This window comes from Rhinatrema bivittatum, chromosome 4 (assembly GCF_901001135.1).
Source record: "Rhinatrema bivittatum chromosome 4, aRhiBiv1.1, whole genome shotgun sequence".
NCBI classification, from domain to species: domain Eukaryota; kingdom Metazoa; phylum Chordata; class Amphibia; order Gymnophiona; family Rhinatrematidae; genus Rhinatrema; species Rhinatrema bivittatum.
In genome coordinates, this window is record NC_042618.1 from 24067249 (window position 1) to 24086011 (window position 18763).

General features: G+C 45.9%; 1 protein-coding gene across 2 annotated transcripts in view; it reads right to left on the bottom strand.

Moving 5' to 3' along the window:
- DDX24 (DEAD-box helicase 24) overlaps positions 1 to 18763 on the bottom strand; it is a 42662-nt gene that overhangs the window by 14197 nt on the left and 9702 nt on the right. For both annotated transcript variants that reach the window (XM_029597866.1, XM_029597865.1), the window contains 6 exons: positions 11264 to 12002; positions 9174 to 9521; positions 7418 to 7571; positions 5440 to 5955; positions 4684 to 4759; positions 4158 to 4346 (listed from right to left, as the gene is read on the bottom strand). In XM_029597866.1, the coding sequence (XP_029453726.1) occupies positions 4158 to 4346; positions 4684 to 4759; positions 5440 to 5955; positions 7418 to 7571; positions 9174 to 9521; positions 11264 to 11996 (2016 nt within the window). In that variant the 5' untranslated portion in view covers positions 11997 to 12002. The remainder of the gene's footprint in view (positions 1 to 4157; positions 4347 to 4683; positions 4760 to 5439; positions 5956 to 7417; positions 7572 to 9173; positions 9522 to 11263; positions 12003 to 18763) is intronic.

Here is an 18763-nt window from a genome sequence, read left to right on the forward strand (position 1 = left end):
CAGCAGGTGGAGTCAGAGAAAAACGTTGAAGGCACCCTAGGATAACCCAGTGTGCCATCTGCGATCCCCCAGTATTTCTCTGACTCCAGCAGGTGAAGGAAGACATCCCCTGCGGTCCTGATCCTCTCTAAATTAAGTGTTTGTTTCTATCGAAAGGGGGTTCTTTGCTCCTTAATGATCATGGACTAGATCAGCCTTAGTAAGTATTTAAAAAAAAAATTACAATTAAATAAGTTTGGTTAGAGCAGCATAAAGGGCTTTGTGCCCACAAGCCTTGATACCCGGAGGGCGCGAGTAATACCCGGGTAGGGGGGGGGATTTACCGGTGGGCCGGTCCCTCCCCCCTGCGATTCCAGAGACGCTTCATTCCTCTGAAGGGAACTATTTCCTGTTACATTCCCCTGATTCACTGGCTCCATTTTTTTTTAAATTTTTTTTTACAAAAAAAAGTACTTCAAAGCCTGCTCGTGTTTAGTAGTAGTAAGATATCATGTAGCACTATCTGGAAATGATCTCTCATCATCTACACTCTATTTCCTGACCACACCCCGCCTCCTGCCAGCTCGCTGTCCTTCCACTCCTGGTAGCCTGCATGCCCAGACTCAGGTGGGTGTGCACGATGGACACACACACACACCACAGGCCCCACTAATGAATGCCATTCTCTGGAGCCAAGCATATTATCTAGGAAGAAGACAGGTAGATTTGGTAAAGTTAATAATTCATTTTCAGAGTTCATTACGTGTGTTCTGCTATTATCAATCCTCTCTTTGCAGGGATTCGGGTTTTCAGGATATCCACAATGAATATGCAGAAGAGATTTGCATGACCCCTGCCTGCAGATCTATCATGGAGCTGTTCACAGGGTGCACGTTTATTAGCGGGGGATACAGGAAACAAACTAATTTTGATGTGTGCTAATCCCAAAGCTACCAAGCTATACATCCAACTTTTTTTTATACGCTAATTTTGAATTGGAAAGGATCTAAAACAGGATAGGACAGCAGAGTTACCAGATGACTCCAGGTCACCAGGGACAGAGTCTGTCAGTCCTGGTTTTGGCCCACTGCATCTGTGGACTTATCTTGCTTTTTGGAACCATTTTCACATGCACTTTTAATACAACAGTAAATGCACACTCAGTCTAGACTCGCTGCTGCTTGCAGTCACATTAAAAGGAGACTAGACAGCACGTTCCATATTAATTCTGGAGTAACTAATATTAGGTCAAATGCATGTGACTGGAGTTTTGGAGACAACAAAAACAGGAATCTATTCCACATGTAATGGAAGTCTTGCCTCACCAATCTGCTACATTTTTTTGAAGGCGTGAATAAATGTGGATAAAGGTGAATCAGTTGATATAGAGTTATCTGGATTTTCAGAAAGCGTTTGACAAGGGACCACATGACAGACTCTTGAGGAACTTAAAAAGTCATAGGATAGGGTGCAATGTCCTGCTGTGGTTTGGGAACTGGTTAAAAAGACAGAAAACAGAGAATAGGGTCACAAATAAATAAACAAACAAACAAACAAATAAATAAATGGTCAATTTTCTCAAAGGAGAAGGGTGAATAGTGGAGTGCCCCAGGGATCTGTACTAGGACCACTGCTTTTTAACGTATAAATGAACTAAAGATAGGAGCAACGAGTGAGGTGCTCAAATTAGAATAATTTTGTATCATCAGCAAAGTTGTTAAATCACAAGACGATTGTGAGAAATTGCAAGACTGGGCATCTAAAACGGCAGATGTGCACAAGTGCAAAGTGATACACAAAGGGAAGAGCAACCCACATTATAGCTACACAATGCAAGGTTTCACATTGGGAGCCACCACCCAGGAAAAGGAGAGAGGCATCATCGTGGCTAATATACTGAAATCCTCTGCTCCGGGTGTGGTGGTGGCCAAGAAAGCAAATACAATGCTAGGAATTATTAGGAAAGGAATGGAAAATAAGAGAGAGAATCTCATAATGCCTCTGTATCGCTCCATGGTGAGACCACACCTTGCATATTGTGTGCAGTTCTGGTCACCACATCTCAAAAAAGGGGATGAACGATTCCCCTATGAGGAAAGGCTAACAGCTGAGGGGGATGATACGATAGAGGTCTATAAAATGAGTGGAGTGGAACAGGTAAACACAAATCAGTTGTTTACTCTTTCAAAAAATAAAAGACTAGGGCACATACAATGAAGTTACGAGGTAATACATTCAAGACAAATTGAAGACATTTTTTTTTTTAACTCAATTCTGGAATTCGTTGCTGGTTGATGCGATGAAAGCTGATAGAATAGCTGGATTTAAAAAACGTTTAGACAAGTTCCAGGAAGAAAAGTCCATAAACCATTATTAAAGGTGAACTTGGGGAAATCCACTGATAAGCAGCTTGGGATTTTCTGGGATCCTGCCAGGTACTTGTGGCCTGGATTGGCCATGGTTGGAAACAGGATGCCGGGCTTGCTGGACCTTTGGTCTGACCCCGTATGTAATCCTAGAGTAGTTACTCCAGGGTGAACAATACAAGCAGGGAAGACCATTTAGATCTAAATACTGGAGTAAGTAACCCAGGAGTCGATTGACTTGTGTAGGAAAATATTTGAGAAAGTGAAATTATGGATGCCTCAGAAGAAAAACAGATCAGATTATCTGGTAACCAATAGCCTTACCACAGCTTTGTTGCAGCTAGCTTCCATTCTTACACAGGTGCACAGGCTGCACTACACTATACCCCAGACTGTGCACATATTAGCCTTCCCTAAAAAAATGCAGGGAGACCGGGCATCCAAATGACAGATGGCATTTAATGTGGACAAGTGAAAAGTGATGCACATAGGCAAAAGGAACCCAAGTTATAGCGACACAATGCAAGGCTCCACATCGGCAGTCACCAATCAGATCAGCTAAGCATTGTCGTGGATATGTGGAAATCCTCTGCCTAGTGTGTGGGGGAAGCCAAGAAAGCAAGTACAATGCTAGGAATTATTAGGAAAGGCATGGAAAATAAAACAGAGAATACCACAATGCCTCTGTATCGCTCCATAGTGCGAGGGCACCTTGAATACTGTGTGCAGTTCCGGTCACCGCGTCTCAAAAAAGATATAGTGGAATTAGAAAAGGCATAGAGAAGGGTAACCAAAATGATAAAGGGGGGTGCAACAAGTCCCCTATGAGGAAAGGCTAAAGAGCTTAGGACTCTTCAGCTTGGAGAAGGAGACTTATGATAGAGGTCTATAGAATCAGTAGACGGGAACAGGTAAACACGAACTGATTGTTTATACTTAAAAAAAGTACAGCGAAGAGGGGACATGCAATGAAGTTTCAAGACCAATAGAAGAAAATATTTTTTTACCCAACGCATAATTAAACTCTGGAATTCATTGCCAGAGGATGTAGTAAAAGCTAAGGGCCAGATTTGCGAATCTACGCCCCAATTTTATACCTTGCACGCACCGAGCCCTAGGGGAGCCCCGATGGCTTTACCCGTTCCCTCCCCTATAAGAACATAAGAACATGCCATACTGGGTCAGACCAAGGGTCCATCAAGCCCAGCATCCTGTTTCCAACAGTGGCCAATCCAGGCCATAAGAACCTGGCATGTACCCAAAAAATCTAACCTGCCCCCCAGCCCTACCTAAATCCCCCCTCCCCGTACATTTATTTCTTTATTTACGCCTGCCTCTGGAAAGGCGTAGGTTGCGTGTGCTGGAGGCCTCGGTCCCGCCCCCGCCCACTTTTTCAAGCCCCGGGACATACGCACATCGCTGAGCCTATGCAAAATAAGCTCGGCGCGCGCAGGAGGGTTTTAAAAGGGTTACGCGCGTATATTACACGCGTAACCCTTTTAAAATCCGCCCCTATTTGTACAGCTGGGTTTAAAAAACGTTTGAACAAGTTCCTGGAAGAAAACTCCATGAACCATTACAAAGTAGGATTTGGGGAAATCCGTGCTTGTCCCTTGCATAAGCAGGTATGGAATCACTGCGCTTAGGAAACTGCCAGGTACTCGTGACCTGCATGGGCCACTGCTGGGAACAGGATGCTGGGCTTGATGGACCCTTGGTCTGACCCAGCATGGCAAAACTCAGGGGCGGATTTTAAAAGGGTTACGCGTGCGGGTGGGGAAGGAGAACTTGCTGTTGTAAAAGCCATTCTACCTTAATACTGGTCATGCATTTTGTGTCGACTGGGAAAACTGGAAGTTCTTCATTTTTTCCCAGGGTCCTAGAGATCTTTTTAAAATTCATCACATCGTCTGGTCCGATCAAAAGTAAGCTAAGGCCTTCCGATGTGGCTCGGGCGGTTCTTCCACTCCGGTGTACGTAGGTTTCCGAAGTCCGTGGCACCTGCAGACACAAACCGGGATGGGTCAACGTACAACACGGTGGGCAACGCTTACACAAAAGGAATCTCTCAAAGCTCAAGCTCTCCCCCCAGCCCCTCCCGAAAACACAAGACTTTCTGAGGCAAACGAAGAGTGAAGCCCCCTCAGATTAATACAATTTCTTCAGTACATGCAAGAAGGATTTCGGAAGAGTTTATCATCAGCTGTTACTGAGGCCACTGAAGGAAGCGTGAACACTGATCTTCTGCGTACTGCGCAGGACGACAAACTGCAAAGCACTGATCGGAGGGACCCCCTGCAAGGTCCAGCACAAAGTGAAAGCCCACACGGCCCATTACCTGGTAGTGGATGACGTGCTGCACACGCGGGATGTCCAGGCCCCGGGCAGCGACATCGGTTGTCAGAAGGACGCAGCTGAAACAGAAGAGCGCATTTCCTCTTTAAAATTCTTTCGTCTAATCCAAAAGGAAGTCATCTTCGAGGATCCCTGAAAACCGGGCAGTGGCGTTCTATCTCCCCCCCCCCCCCCCCCCTTCCTCGGCATGAACGAACCAGCACTATCTACTGCCTTTCAGAACAGAAGTCACTACTTCCCTCCAAATATTGGTGTGCAAACGAGAGCAGCAGTGGGAATCAAACTGGAAGCAGAGATTCACTCTTTGCCAGCCAGAAGAAAGCAGGAATCTACACAAGATGCCACAACATGGAAAAAGTTGGAGCAGTTACGAATCCATCACATGCACTTCCGAGAACAATCACAAAAAGCACCAGGTAGCAGGGGGAGAGGGAGTAAGCGGGAGTGCATTCTCTTTTTGAAAGGAATGTTATAGGGACTGCCATGAAAAAAACAAAATAAAAAACCCCACTTCACTCCCTCCCACAGAATTCCAGGCCTGCACAAGGTCGGTAATTTCAGGTAACCCAAATCCTTAGAAAGCACTTGCAGGCAAACGCACAGTTCTGCGGTGGTTTCCGCTAATGGTTATTCCCACCGGCATAAAATGGGAGAACCACCTCCGAGGCAGATTATTCCAACCATATTATAGGCCAAACTAACTCCATTGCAACGCGACACTGTAATTCAACTGACTTACCTTTCTCGTTCGGCAAACCTCTCCAAGTTCTTTAATCTTTGCTTCTGGTGCATGTTGGCGTGCAGAGGGAGTGGGCTACAGTCCAAGATGGTGAGGAGTCCATGAAGCCGCTTGATGCAGTCGATGCTGTTGGCAAACACCATCGTCCTTCCTGGGTACTGAAGCAAGAAATAATAGAGGTACAAGTCTTTCTCGTCCCTCTCACAGTGAATTCTGGTCTCCGTCAGCGTCTCGACCGTAGCTTCTTTCCTTGTCAAGTCGATCACTTTCGGTTTGCCCCTCATGCCAATTTTTTGCATCAGCTCATCCAGCTTGGTTGCCTTGTCCATCTTCTTGGCGTTTTTCTTTTTCAGAACCCGCATGGGAGCCTGGTGGACCAGCGTCAGGGTTGCAGAAAACACAAAGGTCTGCCTTTTCGGGTTGAACTGGGCATCGCTGAGCAGCTCCAGCAGCTGAGTCAGCTCTAAGAAATGCCCTCGCTCCACCATCCGGTCTGCTTCGTCGATCACCAGGCATCTGCCAAATTATAGACAAAACAGGAGCAGAACATTTATTTCCACTGGTTAAATACCTTCCCACCAACCCTTGCCAGAGCTTCTCCACCTGCTGCCACACAAGATGCTCAAATTATAGGCAGGGACGATGGCAGTCTGGGTCGCCTCCAAATAAGATCCCAATAGGCTTCAGAAGCATATACACAGCCACCTCTGGGTGGATGGCTAGGCAGCCCTTGTCTGATACTTGAACTAACTGAATGCTTCATAAAAAGAGAGAGGGTATAGTGTTACTTACAGGCAGTACGTAATGATAAAGTGACACCCCATGCTAAAATATGGGAACCATTTTTGCGATGGTATAATAACCTCTAAGGCCCGGTATGTTATGCGTGTGGGACTTTGGATTGGTAATTGAGGTTCAGATCTTTGACATTGGGAGACATCAGGGGATTTCATTCAGAGGAATGAACCTAACTTCATTGCTTGTTAATCGGATATACTGCACAGGATAAACCATATATCTGCTGCTCCAGGGGAAGGGGGAGACATAGATAGGCAATCTTTGTACAGTGTAGGGGGCTGTTATTATTTCACATTAATTGTTATTGGACTTGTTACTCTGTTATAACTAAAGTATTCTATGCCAATAAAATTTAATTTAAAAAAAAAAAAAAAAGAGAGGGTAGAAGGCATCATGGCTTTGCTTTTATATATCCGGTTACTAATAAGACTGAATGGCACAGGGAAAAAAAAAGTCAGGTCTCATGCTCTCTCCTCATTTGTGGTAGAATATTCTAACCATCAAGAAATGCCTTCTTATAACTGCAGGAATATCATCCACATTGTTTGAAAGATGAACATTCACAAAAGATTTAGAATTCTAAAAATTATTTCTGTTTATCCACGCGTACAAAGAATCTTCCTTCATCCCTTCCTATCTGCCCTGGGGAGTCTACAGCAAGTTTACATCTTCCATCGCACGTTTTCTGCTGCGTAAAGGCTCACGGGCCTCCAATAGCTCAGGCAGGAGGATACAAGATCTCGGGGCAACTTCACCTGCTGCTCTTTCAGCAGCCACTGAAATGTTGGGGAGAGGGGGAGATTTGGCCACTAACAGTGAAACTTGGCTCCTCTCTGCCAGCAAGAACCACACGTGCTCTTTCTGGCCCTAAGCTGAGCCCTTAACCAGGCACGGAAACAGGAACCCGAAAGAAATGCTGCAGCCATTTTCTCCCCATGCACAGCACACCAGTGGGTCCCATCTCTAGCCTGTCCGCGGCCCTCCAGCAAAGCTCCCTGAATTTTTTTTTGACAACGCTGGCTAGCACTGTAAACGAAGTGGTAATTATTTAAATCAGTAATCACAGATAAATCAGTGCTCAGTGCCCTCGAGTTACGATGTAATTCGCCTAGCCCGGTATGTTCCGATGTAGGCGGACAATAAACATTTTAACAAGTCTCTGAAATAAAAGTCATTTTACCTCAGCTGGCGGAGGTTGCAGAGGTGGGGATGCTTCTCTCTGATCAGCTCCCAGAGGCGGCCTGGTGTTGCTATCACAATCTCGGGCCTGCGATTCAGTACTCTCTGCTGCTTCTGAGGTGCCATTCCTCCCACCACGATGGCAGTTTTAATGCCTGGGAAACAAACAACCAAGCAATCTCACATCGACACAAATCATTCACGAAGCATTTCAAGGCAGCTATCTCAAAAGGGCCGGCTGTAGTTTATGGTGTTTAAAAAAGAAAAAAAAAAAAAAAAAGCACGCAAAGGCCGAAAGGAACCGTTTCCGCGCTCCCTTTGGAGAATCTAAACAAGAGTCGCGTGCTATGCAGCCTCCAATGCGCTGTCAGCGCTGTCACCCTCAAATACCCTCTTTATGATCCCTGTGCTGTTTTTAGGGTTTTGTGTTACGGGATCTGGCACGGGAAGACACGTCGGATACCGCCCCACAAGACAGGGCGCCCCCTCGGCTCCCTGTCTTGAACTTGAGTCTTTACTCTTGTACAGCTGCAAAATCCTATTTGAATTTGTAATAAAAAAAAACAAGTGTACGCACAAGTCCTGGTTCCTTTCTCCCTCCCCCACCCAAATAAATAAATAAATAAACAACAATAAACCACCCAAGACGTTCCACCAGCAGCCTCCTTTCCATGATGTATGCCCATGGTCCCCCGACACACACAAAAAAATCCCAATTGGGCTCCTCATACCCTCAACATTCAGGGTCAATAAAACAGCAAACGGAAATGTTTATTGGTGGGGGACACACACTTGGCAATCTTGGAAGCCTTTCTTCCCTTCGGAAAGTAGGCTAAAACCGCACCAACGGCTGCCCGACGACGACCTCGTTATTTGGCAGCGATGTTCCAGCCTTATCCACCGAGGCATCTTGTTACGGAAGAGCCGGGGGGGGCTCCTGGGAGCAAAGCTGGCTGCTGTGCCGGCTACGCAGGGCGAATCCCTGATCTTTAGTGGAGGAAAGGCTGCTCTCGCCGAGGCACAGCGGGCTTCAAGCAATGCGAGGGGCTCCCCCGCAGAGCCCAGATAATGCTCCTGACTCGCAGAGCAGCTCAGTGCCTGCGCACATCCGGCAGGCCGGGAAGGGAGGCTGCTCTTCGCAGCGCGCTGCAAGACCAGGCAGCGAAATCAAGACACACACCTTGATTTTCTTGGGTACACTACAGCCGAAAGGGAACAACTATCAACTGAGTGAGAGGGGGGGGGGAACACCAAACAGGCCTCCGCTTGACCCATCAGGCAAAGTTGCCAGGCATAACAACGTGCCCGAGGTTTTCCTACGGGGACGCTCATCCATCACAGTCACGACGCAGCTTAGGAAAAACGACGCCTAGGTCACTCTTCTCTAAAACCTGCTGGGAGTCTTAGCGCCGAACTCATTAAAAAGAGCACAAATCATTTCATCTAGTTTCCTCCCTTCTTCCACTTGATCTCACCCTGATATAAAGAAAAAGTGTAATACACTCACCACCAGGGACCTCCCACCACTGCATTTATTTCAACTGTCACTTGCCAAATGGGACTGCTCAGGCTATAGGTCTCGGGGGTTTTCACACTCTGATTTGCTTCTGTATAATGCTTGCGTCAAATCTTTATAAAACACACCTTAATAACCGACCACCCTTAAAAAAAAATAATAATCAGGGAACGAGAGCGGTTGCTTTAATTTCAAAGTAAATAAAACCATGGAATAGTTTATCCGAAGTGACTTTACGTACCTGTAAACCTGGCCACAGCATCAATGTGATGTTTCACCTGGACAGCCAGCTCTCTTGTAGGGGTCACGATTAGTCCCAGTAAAGGGCGACTCTGGATGGCGCTAAGGGCTTGGACGGCTGCCGGGCTGCTTTCCAGCCCCTTCAGGCAGCCTGGCGGGGGCCATTCCTCACTTTCATCCTCCCCCCGTCTGCAAAAGCTCGGCGCCGGATCCGCACTCCCGTTCTCCGGCTCTTCTTCCTCTGCGGAACCAGGGGCCACCTCCTGTCCTCGGGATACATCTCGGGTTTTCTGCCACTTCAGTATCGAATGGATGATTGGAATTGCAAATGCCAGCGTTTTCCCGCTTCCTGGAAGCAGAAAGATAACATTTTTATTTTCTGCTATTGGTGGAAGAAAAGGAAAAACATGAGGGGGGGGGGGGGGTGGGAGAGAAATACTGAGCCGGACCAGATGGAAATACATTGCTGGCTCTGGTCAGAGACGGGCGCCCGTCTCTGCGGCTAAAGGATTTTAACCTGGATTGATTGGTTTTACCCTCCCCCTTTTATAAATAATCAAGTTTCTATCTTAGAGAAATTCTCTTTACTGCTGGCTACAGCTGCCAACTTCAGAGTGAAGGTCACTCCCAAGGAAAGTGGGATTATTGTTCTGGCTCTCTTCAATATTTTCATAAGTAATCTTGCAGAGAGCTGCTAGTAGGAAAGGCTGGACTTTATCCAGATTGGAAGAAAAAAAAAATGATATGCAACAGTACGGATTCTCCAGATGGAGTCGGAAAAATGAGTAATCAAAAGCTTGGGAAACGAGAGTTGATGGAAAAGAAGGGCATCCTCGTGCCTTTTAGGCATAGACGTGAAGGGAGCAGTATGGTAACAAAGGGTTAAGTGCCGCTGTGCAACGAGAGCCCGAGGGCTAATGTCTGAAAAGTGGGAGGAAGGCTGCCAAACAGGGCGAGGAGCCACTGAAAAGTCTAATTTCCTGCAGTAGGAGAAGAGAGCCAGAAAACTCTCTTGGGGAGCGAGATCCAGGGCAGGGGCTTTACTGCTGGCTAGGCTCCAGGTCGGGTGGGTCAGAGTGCTCCGCACACTCAGCGGGCCTGCGGGCCTGGGTGCAGCAGGTGCTAGATCTGCTCAGCTGAGAAAAGGGACTGGGGTCAGGGCCTGAACGGTTGTCCGGACTGGGGGATATGTACACTAGAAAAACGACGCTTAAGAGAGCATTTAATTGTTCCGCACAAATACATCACTGGATTCTACAGAAATCTTTGTATCAAAAGGCGCCCTTTTTTTTTTTTTTTTTTTACTGTTGCTGCAACAAACAAGACAAGGGGGCATTTTCCAACATTAAGGGGTAACTGATTTTACCATCTTGAAGGCAGGGAATTCTTTTATTCAAAGAGTGACGAAATCCTGGAACATTTTGCCAGCTGAAGTAGTTACGACTGCATCACTGAATCAACTCAAAAGCAAATTTGACGAGTTCATAGTGGAAAAAGAAAGATATTGGGGGTGGGGGGTACACGGATAGTTCCATGCTAGAGAAAAAGCTCTAATCCAGCGATTCTGAACGGATTGCCTTTTCTGAGGTTGAGAATCCGTATTCATCATTTTGTGCAGAATTGTACTGTCACCCCCCCGGGGTTACTACCTAGGAAGGGCTGTTAAGCAATCGTGTGGTGGTTGGGCCCGATGGATCCCTGAACTTCCTTCACACTATGCAAGTTAAATCACTCTCAGCATAAAGATCCTGCTCCTGCCAATATGCTTAACCCTCCTTTCTTATCGTCACTTCTTGGTCCGTCCAGAGCTCTTGATATAAATGAGTTTCCGCCAACTCTTACTAAGGCCCCCCCCCCCGATATACGTGTACAAGTGAGAAGAGATTCCCTTGCACCTCCATTGTTCTGGCCTGCCCTCATACTTCTACGTCCTCCAACCCTTCGCTTGAAGGGTTGGGTGGCCCACTTCAGTGCATTTGCCAGGTCTTATACTTTTTGTTTTAAAGATGGCACCAAAAATCATCTAAATCATCATGGCCTCGGAATGGTTCAGTAAATCTGCCTATGGGTAACCGCTCGGCAGTGGATTACCTGTCTCTGCGGCACCAAGAATATCCAGGTCATCTCGGATAGCGGAAGGGAGAGCCAGGGCCTGAATAGGAGTTGGAGCAGAAAAGCCCAGATGGCTCAGCGCTTGCAGAACCGGCTTGGGCACAAAGAGGTCTCTCCATGCAGATACGTCGGTGTTGTGATCAGCGGAATCTAAGGCCCCTGTTGTCCAGTTTCTCCCTTTCTTGGAAGCTTTAGGTAATGGAGCACCTTCCTGAGATGGCAGCGCTCTCTTCTTTGCTTTTCTTTTCTTCTTCTTCTGGGACCTTTTTTGATCAGCCATCGTTTCAGTTGCTTCTGGTTCTTCAGCCCACGTCTCGGGGGCTTTACCCTCGACACTATCCTCGTTGTCCTCTGGTGTATCTCCTTGCTCCACTTGCAAAGCTGGTCTTTTTCTCTTTTTTAATTCAGATCTTGCACCATTCTTTTTTTTCCTTTTTCTTCCTCTGGCGAGCTCTTCCTCTTGCTCTCCTCCATCACGGTCCTCGTCTGCAGGCACTGGTTTTCTCTTTATGCCTTTAGACTGGACAACATTGGCGGCGTTCACCAGTTGATAATCTGTGAGCTCCTCGAAGCACACCAGCTTGTCAAACTGCTCATCGGCAAAGAGGCTCAGATCAACCTCTACGGGTTTCCATTTTCCAGTTACTTTTATACCTTTTCGCTGAAATTTTGCAGAGGGCTTCAAAGGCCTTTTTCCTTTAGATATCTTCATACTGAACTGAATATAAAAAAAAAAAAAAAAGAAGAAAGCATTAGAAAACAGTACACAATCAAACTTGGCAACTGCATACAAATATATGTATTTGATTAGCACAGTTGTAATTAACAAATATAAAAGGTAAATATTGACATTTAAAATTTCACTAATGCAGAATAGTCTTAAAGGAAATGATAACTGCAGGTTCAGGGTATAATTTGGTGATTACGAGTGCAGAAAGTACACAAGGAGACCTGCATTCCCAGAGGAACCTGAAGGATCAAGAAGCACATCTACAAGTTTACTATCACTTGTCACATTAACTAAACATAATCTTAAATAACTGAATTAGCACACAGTATATTCTATACTAATTAATACTACACCTTTTATGAAGGGTTATCTTTTACAGTATTTAAACGGTGAAATGTATATGTACCTGTTAATTTCCTTTCCTTGAGTCCTTATAGACAATCCAGATGCATGGGCTTTCATTCACTCACCAGCAGATGGAGGCAGAGGACACTTTTCTAGTGATATCACCTCATATATATCCTAGAGTAGCAGGCAAGCACATCAGTAGTCTTTTGCCCAGGCTTATTACAAATAAGGGCTGCCCCTCCTGATCCCATATTCAAACAATCCATAAAATTATTTCAGAAATGATGGACAGGTCCTCCTGCCCTTCCTCCTTCAGAGCTAACTTACTGATTGGTCTGTGACTAGTCCCTTATTCTATTATGTACTTATTTACCCCATCTCCCCTTTCTTCTACATATTTTCTATGTTTTATTTTCTCTTTTTTTTCCCCCTTAGATTCCGAGTGGGTCCTAGATTTGCCTGTCAGGACTCAAAAGAAAGGAAATTAATGGGTACATAAGTTTCACCTCTCTTATCATCCAGCCAGACCAGTCTGGATGCATGGGACATACCCAAGCAGTGCCTAGCTCAGGCAGGGAGAAGCCAAGGCCACCTTGAGAAAACTAGTCAAAGACTGCGTCCTCCGTGGTTCGTAAATCCAATCTGTAATACTTGGTAAAAAAATGCAGGGCTGCCCAAATTGCTGCCTTACAAGTCTCCTCTGGGGACACCAGCCTACCCTTTACCCAGGGTGAGGCCTGTGTTCTGGTAGAGTGAACCCTCAAGCCCACCAGAATCTGCTTACCCTTAGCAGTGTATGCAGAGGCAATTGCCTCCTTAATTCATCGAGCAATAGGGGCCTTTGATGCTGCCTCCCCTTTTCGGCTACCCCCAAGCCTCCAGAACAGATTCATGCCCTTTAGATACCACAGCAGCACCCTGCAAACATCTAGTAGATGTAGGTCCTTTTCCTGTCTCGCACATTCTGCTGAACTAAACGAGGAGGGCAAGGAGATGGCTCGATTGAGGTGGAAAAACTCTGACACTACCTCGGATAAAAATGATGGTACCAGGCAAACTGTGACTTTCTCCTCTGAAGTTACTAAATAGGGGTGCCTGCAATTCTGAAATTCTCCTTGCTGAACAGATGGTTACTAGAAAGACTAATCTTCAAGGTCATATCCTAAAGAGAGATGCTCTCTTCAGTAGCTCAAAAGGCGCTGCCACCATGGATCTCAGTACTAGAAGACAGTCTGGTTTTTTAGGGGGGAAGCATATGTCAGAACGTGCAGCCAAAGAGCCTCTCCTAACCTGTCCCCTGTAGCATGCAAATGCGGACACGTGGACCTTTAAATAGTTTGGTGCCAGCTCCTCATCCTGGCCTTCTTGGAGGAACTCCAATATCCTTGAGGTCTCTGCTGTAAAAGGGAGACAGCACTGAGCCTCAAACATTATCCTTGCTTTAAGTAATAGTGAAATAACTACTTCCAAGTACCCTCACTTGCACAGGGCTTGCCCTTTCAATAGCCAAGCCAAGAAACAGAACAGAGATGGATCTTTTACGACTACTTCGCCTCGATGAAGTAAGCCCCTGTTCAAGGGAAAACTGAGAAGCCTTCCCCTCTGGAACTTGACTAGATCCCCCATACCATGGACATCTGAAGCCATCCAGTGCTACTAAAATAATTCAGCCTGGATGGTCTGCTAGCCTGCAAAGAGCCCTTCCTATTAGAGGCCAAGGGGGAAAGCTCTATAACAGGTCATCCTCTGGCCATTGTTGCATCAGTACCTCCAGCCCTTTTTAGGACAGTTCTTTCCTTTGGCTGAAAAACTTCCCAACTTTGGTATTCAGCTGAATTGCCATCAGGCCCCACCAGGGACAACACCCCTATGTTCATGGTCTGTGCGAATGCTATTTGTGCCTGTTCCCATTTACCCCGAGCCAGAGTATGGCGGCTCAAGAAGTCCGTTTGCATTGTCCCCTCCTGCAATGTGTAATGCCAACAGCTTCCCGAGGTGTCTTTCCACCCAGGCTAACAAAGGCTTTACCACTGCTGCCAGTGCCCTCCCCATTTGCATATACTGCTGCTGTGGCATTTGTTCGACATTATCTCGACTTCTAGCCCTTCTATTATGAGCACGAAATGAATTAGGGCTAATCCGATTTATTGTCCAAGCTGCTTCGTTTGGTGACCAGAGGCCAAACGCTATCTGCAGTCCACAGTGTGCTTCCCAGCCTAATAGGCTTGCACCTTTAGTGACTGTTATCCACTGTGGAGGCTCATAAGAACATAAGAAATGCCATACTAGGTCAGACCAAGGGTCCATCAAGCCCAGCATCCTATTTCCAACAGAGGCCAATCCAGGCCATAAGAACCTGGCAATTACCCAAAAACTAAGTCTATTCCATGTTACCATTGCTAGTAATAGCATAAGAACATAAGAACATAAGAAAATGCCATACTGGGTCAGACCAAGGGTCCATCAAGCCCAGCATCCTGTTTCCAACAGTGGCCAATCCAGGCCACAAGAACCTGGCAAGTACCCAAAAACTAAGTCTATTCCATGTAACCATTGCTAATGGCAGTGGCTATTCTCTAAGTGAACTTAATAGCAGGTAATGGACTTCTCCTCCAAGAACTTATCCAATCCTTTTTTAAACACAGCTATACTAACTGCACGAACCACATTCTCTGGCAACAAATTCCAGAGTTTAATTGTGCGTTGAGTAAAAAAGAACTTTCTCTGATTAGTTTTAAATGTGCCCCATGCTAACTTCATGGAGTGCCCCCTAGTCTTTCTACTATCCGAAAGAGTAAATAACCGATTCACATCTACCCGTTCTAGACCTCTCATGATTTTAAACACCTCTATCATATCCCTACTCAGTCGTCTCTTCTCCAAGCTGAAAAGTCCTAACCTCTTTAGTCTTTCCTCATAGGGGAGTTGTTCCATTCGCCTTATCATTTTGGTAGCCCTTCTCTGTACCTTCTCCATCGCAATTATATCTTTTTTGAGATGCGGCGACCAGAATTGTACACAGTATTCAAGGTGCGGTCTCACCATGGAGCGATACAGAGGCATTATGACATTTTCCGTTTTATTCACCTTTCCTTTTCTAATAATTCCCAACATTGTTTACTTTTTTGACTGCTGCAGCACACTGAGCCGACAATTTTTATGACACCTAGATCTCTTTCTTGGGTTGTAGCACCTAATATGGAACCCAACATTGTGTAATTATAGCATGGGTTATTTTTCCCTATATGCATCACCTTGCACTTATCCACATTAAATTTCATCTGCCATTTGGATGCCCAATTTTCCAGTCTCACAAGGTCTTCCTGCAATTTATCACAATCTGCTTGTGATTTAACTACTCTGAACAATTTTGTGTCATCTGCAAATGTGATCATCTCACTCGTCATATTTCTTTCCAGATCATTTATAAATATATTGATCAGTAAGGGTCCCAATACAGATCCCTGAGGCACTCCACTGTCCACTCCCTTCCACTGAGAAAATTGCCCATTTAATCCTACTCTCTGTTCCTGTCTTTTAGCCAGTTTGCAATCCACGAAAGGACATCGCCACCTATCCCATGACTTTTTACTTTTCCTAGAAGCCTCTCATGAGGAACTTTGTCAAACGCCTTCTGAAAAATCCAAGTATACTATATCTACCGGTTCACCTTTATCCACATGTTTATTAACTTCTTCAAAAAAGTGAAGCAGATTTGTGAAGCAAGACTTGCCCTGGGTAAAGCCATGCTGACTTTGTTCCATTAAACCATGTCTTTCTATATGTTCTGTGATTTTGATGTTTAGAACACTTTCCACTATTTTTCCTGGCACTGAAGTCAGGCTAACCGGTCTGTAGTTTCCCGGATCGCCCCTGGAGCTCTTTTTAAATATTGGGGTTACTTTTGCTATCCTCCAGTCTTCAGGAAAATAGCAGGAAAATAGCAGTGGCTATTTTCTAAGTCAACTTAATTAATAGCAGGTAATGGACTTCTCCTCCAAGAATTTATCCAATCCTTTTTTAAACACAGCTATAGTAACTGCACTAACCACATCCTCTGGCAACAAATTCCAGAGTTTAATTGTGCGTTGAGTGAAGAAGAACTTTCTCCAATTAGTTTTAAATGTGCCACATGCTAACTTCATGGAGTGCCCCCTAGTCTATTATCTGAAAGAGTAAATAACTGAGTCACATTAACCCGTTCTAGACTTCTCATGATTTTAAACATCTCTATCATATCCCCCCTCAGCCATCTCCAAGCTGAACAGCCCTAACCTCGTCAGCCTTTCCTCATAGGGGAGCTGTTCCATTCCCTTTATCATTTTGGTCGCCCTCCTCTGTACCTTCTCCATCGCAACTATATCTTTTTTGAGATGCGGCGACCAGAATTGTACACAGTATTCAAGGTAGGGTCTCACCATGGAGCGATACAGAGGCATTATGACATTTTCCATTTTATTCACCATTCCCTTTCTAATAATTCCCAACATTCTGTTTGCTTTTTTTGACTGCTGCACACAGTATACAAGGTGTGGTCTCACCATGTCAATTCCCTTCTATGAACTGGCTTCGGCCAGTCACCATCTCAGGCTTATTCTGGTTTCTTTTGTCATTATGAGAACTCCCTCATAGCCTTATGACTGTGAGGACCACAGTGACAGAAAGCCTGCATATAGGCTCTCGCCCAAAGCACCAGGTCTATGGTCGCTGCCACTGATCCCAATACCCAGAGGCAAATCAGCATGGTGGGGGTGGGGGGAGGCGGAAGGAGGACCTGGATTCCAGTAGGCCCCTTACTTGTGTCTGCAGCTTTCCAATTCTCTCTGGGGTCATGAAGACCTTCCCTGCTCTGGTATCCAAACATACTCCCAGATACACTAAAAGATTGCGAGAACTCCAGTTGGCTCTCCGGCTGGTTCACCGTCCATCTCAAGGATTCTACTATCTGCAGGGCTCTGAGTGTACTGTTGGCTCTCTTGAATGGATTATCCATTCATCCAGATAGGCCCAGTATTTCTTCCTTCTACAGAAATGCTGCCACTACCACCATTAACCTGGGTAAGGTTTGTGGGACCATGGCTAGGCCAAATGGCATGGCTCTGAACTGATAATGCCTCCTTAGCGCAGCCTGCTATGGTACTCTGCTATCTGATCCTGCACTGGCCAAACGTCCGTTCTCCCCCCCCCCCCAATCATTGTTGCAATTCAGTGGGGGTAGAGGATTTAGTTGCAGCCACCAGGCCTTAGTGGGTCCCACTAAGGAGCTGCACCAGGCAGCATTGTTTTTTCCCCAGCTGTCTGCTTTCTTCTGCCACCACACCAGGCCCAAACTGGGAACTGGAGTTACTGAGTGAGAAAGAAACAGCCAAACCTGTCCACCATTCTGGAAGCCCTCCACTCGGTAGTACTCCTTAATCAGGCGAGAGATCCACTCCTGGACCATTGCCCTGTGGTTACGCTTCCTTCCTTCCCAGCTGTCTGCTCTCTTCTGCCAGCTGCTCCTTTTCACCACCATCTTCTGGAGGCAGACGACTACTCTTGCCTGCTACCCCAGGATATATAGGAAAAGGTGATGTTAGTAGAAAAGAAAGCGTTCTCTGCCTCCTTCTGCTGGTGGGTGAGAACAAGTCCACGCATCTAGCCTGGTCTGGCAGGACAACACGAAAGCTTTGCCTACTGACATATCTACGACACACACAGAACCACTGTCAGATTAGCAGCTTACTATGATCTGCTTCAATGGGCAAAAACAAAGTATCCAAGGCTTCTAAACAAATGAAGAGAATTCAAGATTACTGTTTAGTAATCTTAGATTTATTGTAAAAGAAACTGTTCCTTTATAGCCCAACAATTGCATGCTTAAAACTTCAGGGAAAATCTCCCCAGGCAATCGTTATCAGTGTAGCTGACATTCTGTTTCCAGCTCTTTGCAGGTCTACAGAAATATATTAGGTTAGTCTGATAAAAAAAAGGTCTCACCTCATTTTTCTTGCTTATTGATTTTTATTTCCTTGCATTCAAGTGGATAAATGTGACAACTACACTACTTTACAGGGAAACTGAAACCAGATCTGGCACCAGGAGCATCACACATTGATGTCTCCAGATAATGATGATACAGGAACAGGCGCAGAAGCTACAGCACCAAGGCTTGGGTTAGATCAACGGTTCCCAATCCGAGCTCCACAAGAGCATCACAGGGGGGTTACGCCAGAAGGGAAGCAACCAGAGCAGCTGCTGAGAAAGCGTTGCATGACCTCGCTTCTTATGGGCTCTGCTCTAAGGCTGCTGCCTAAACTCCCTGCCTCATCCCACACCAAGAGGAGAGAAAGATGGTGGCTTCGAGGATCCCAAACCTGCAAAGAGAGGGGGAGGGGGGGAGGGGGGAGAGTGAAGTTCAT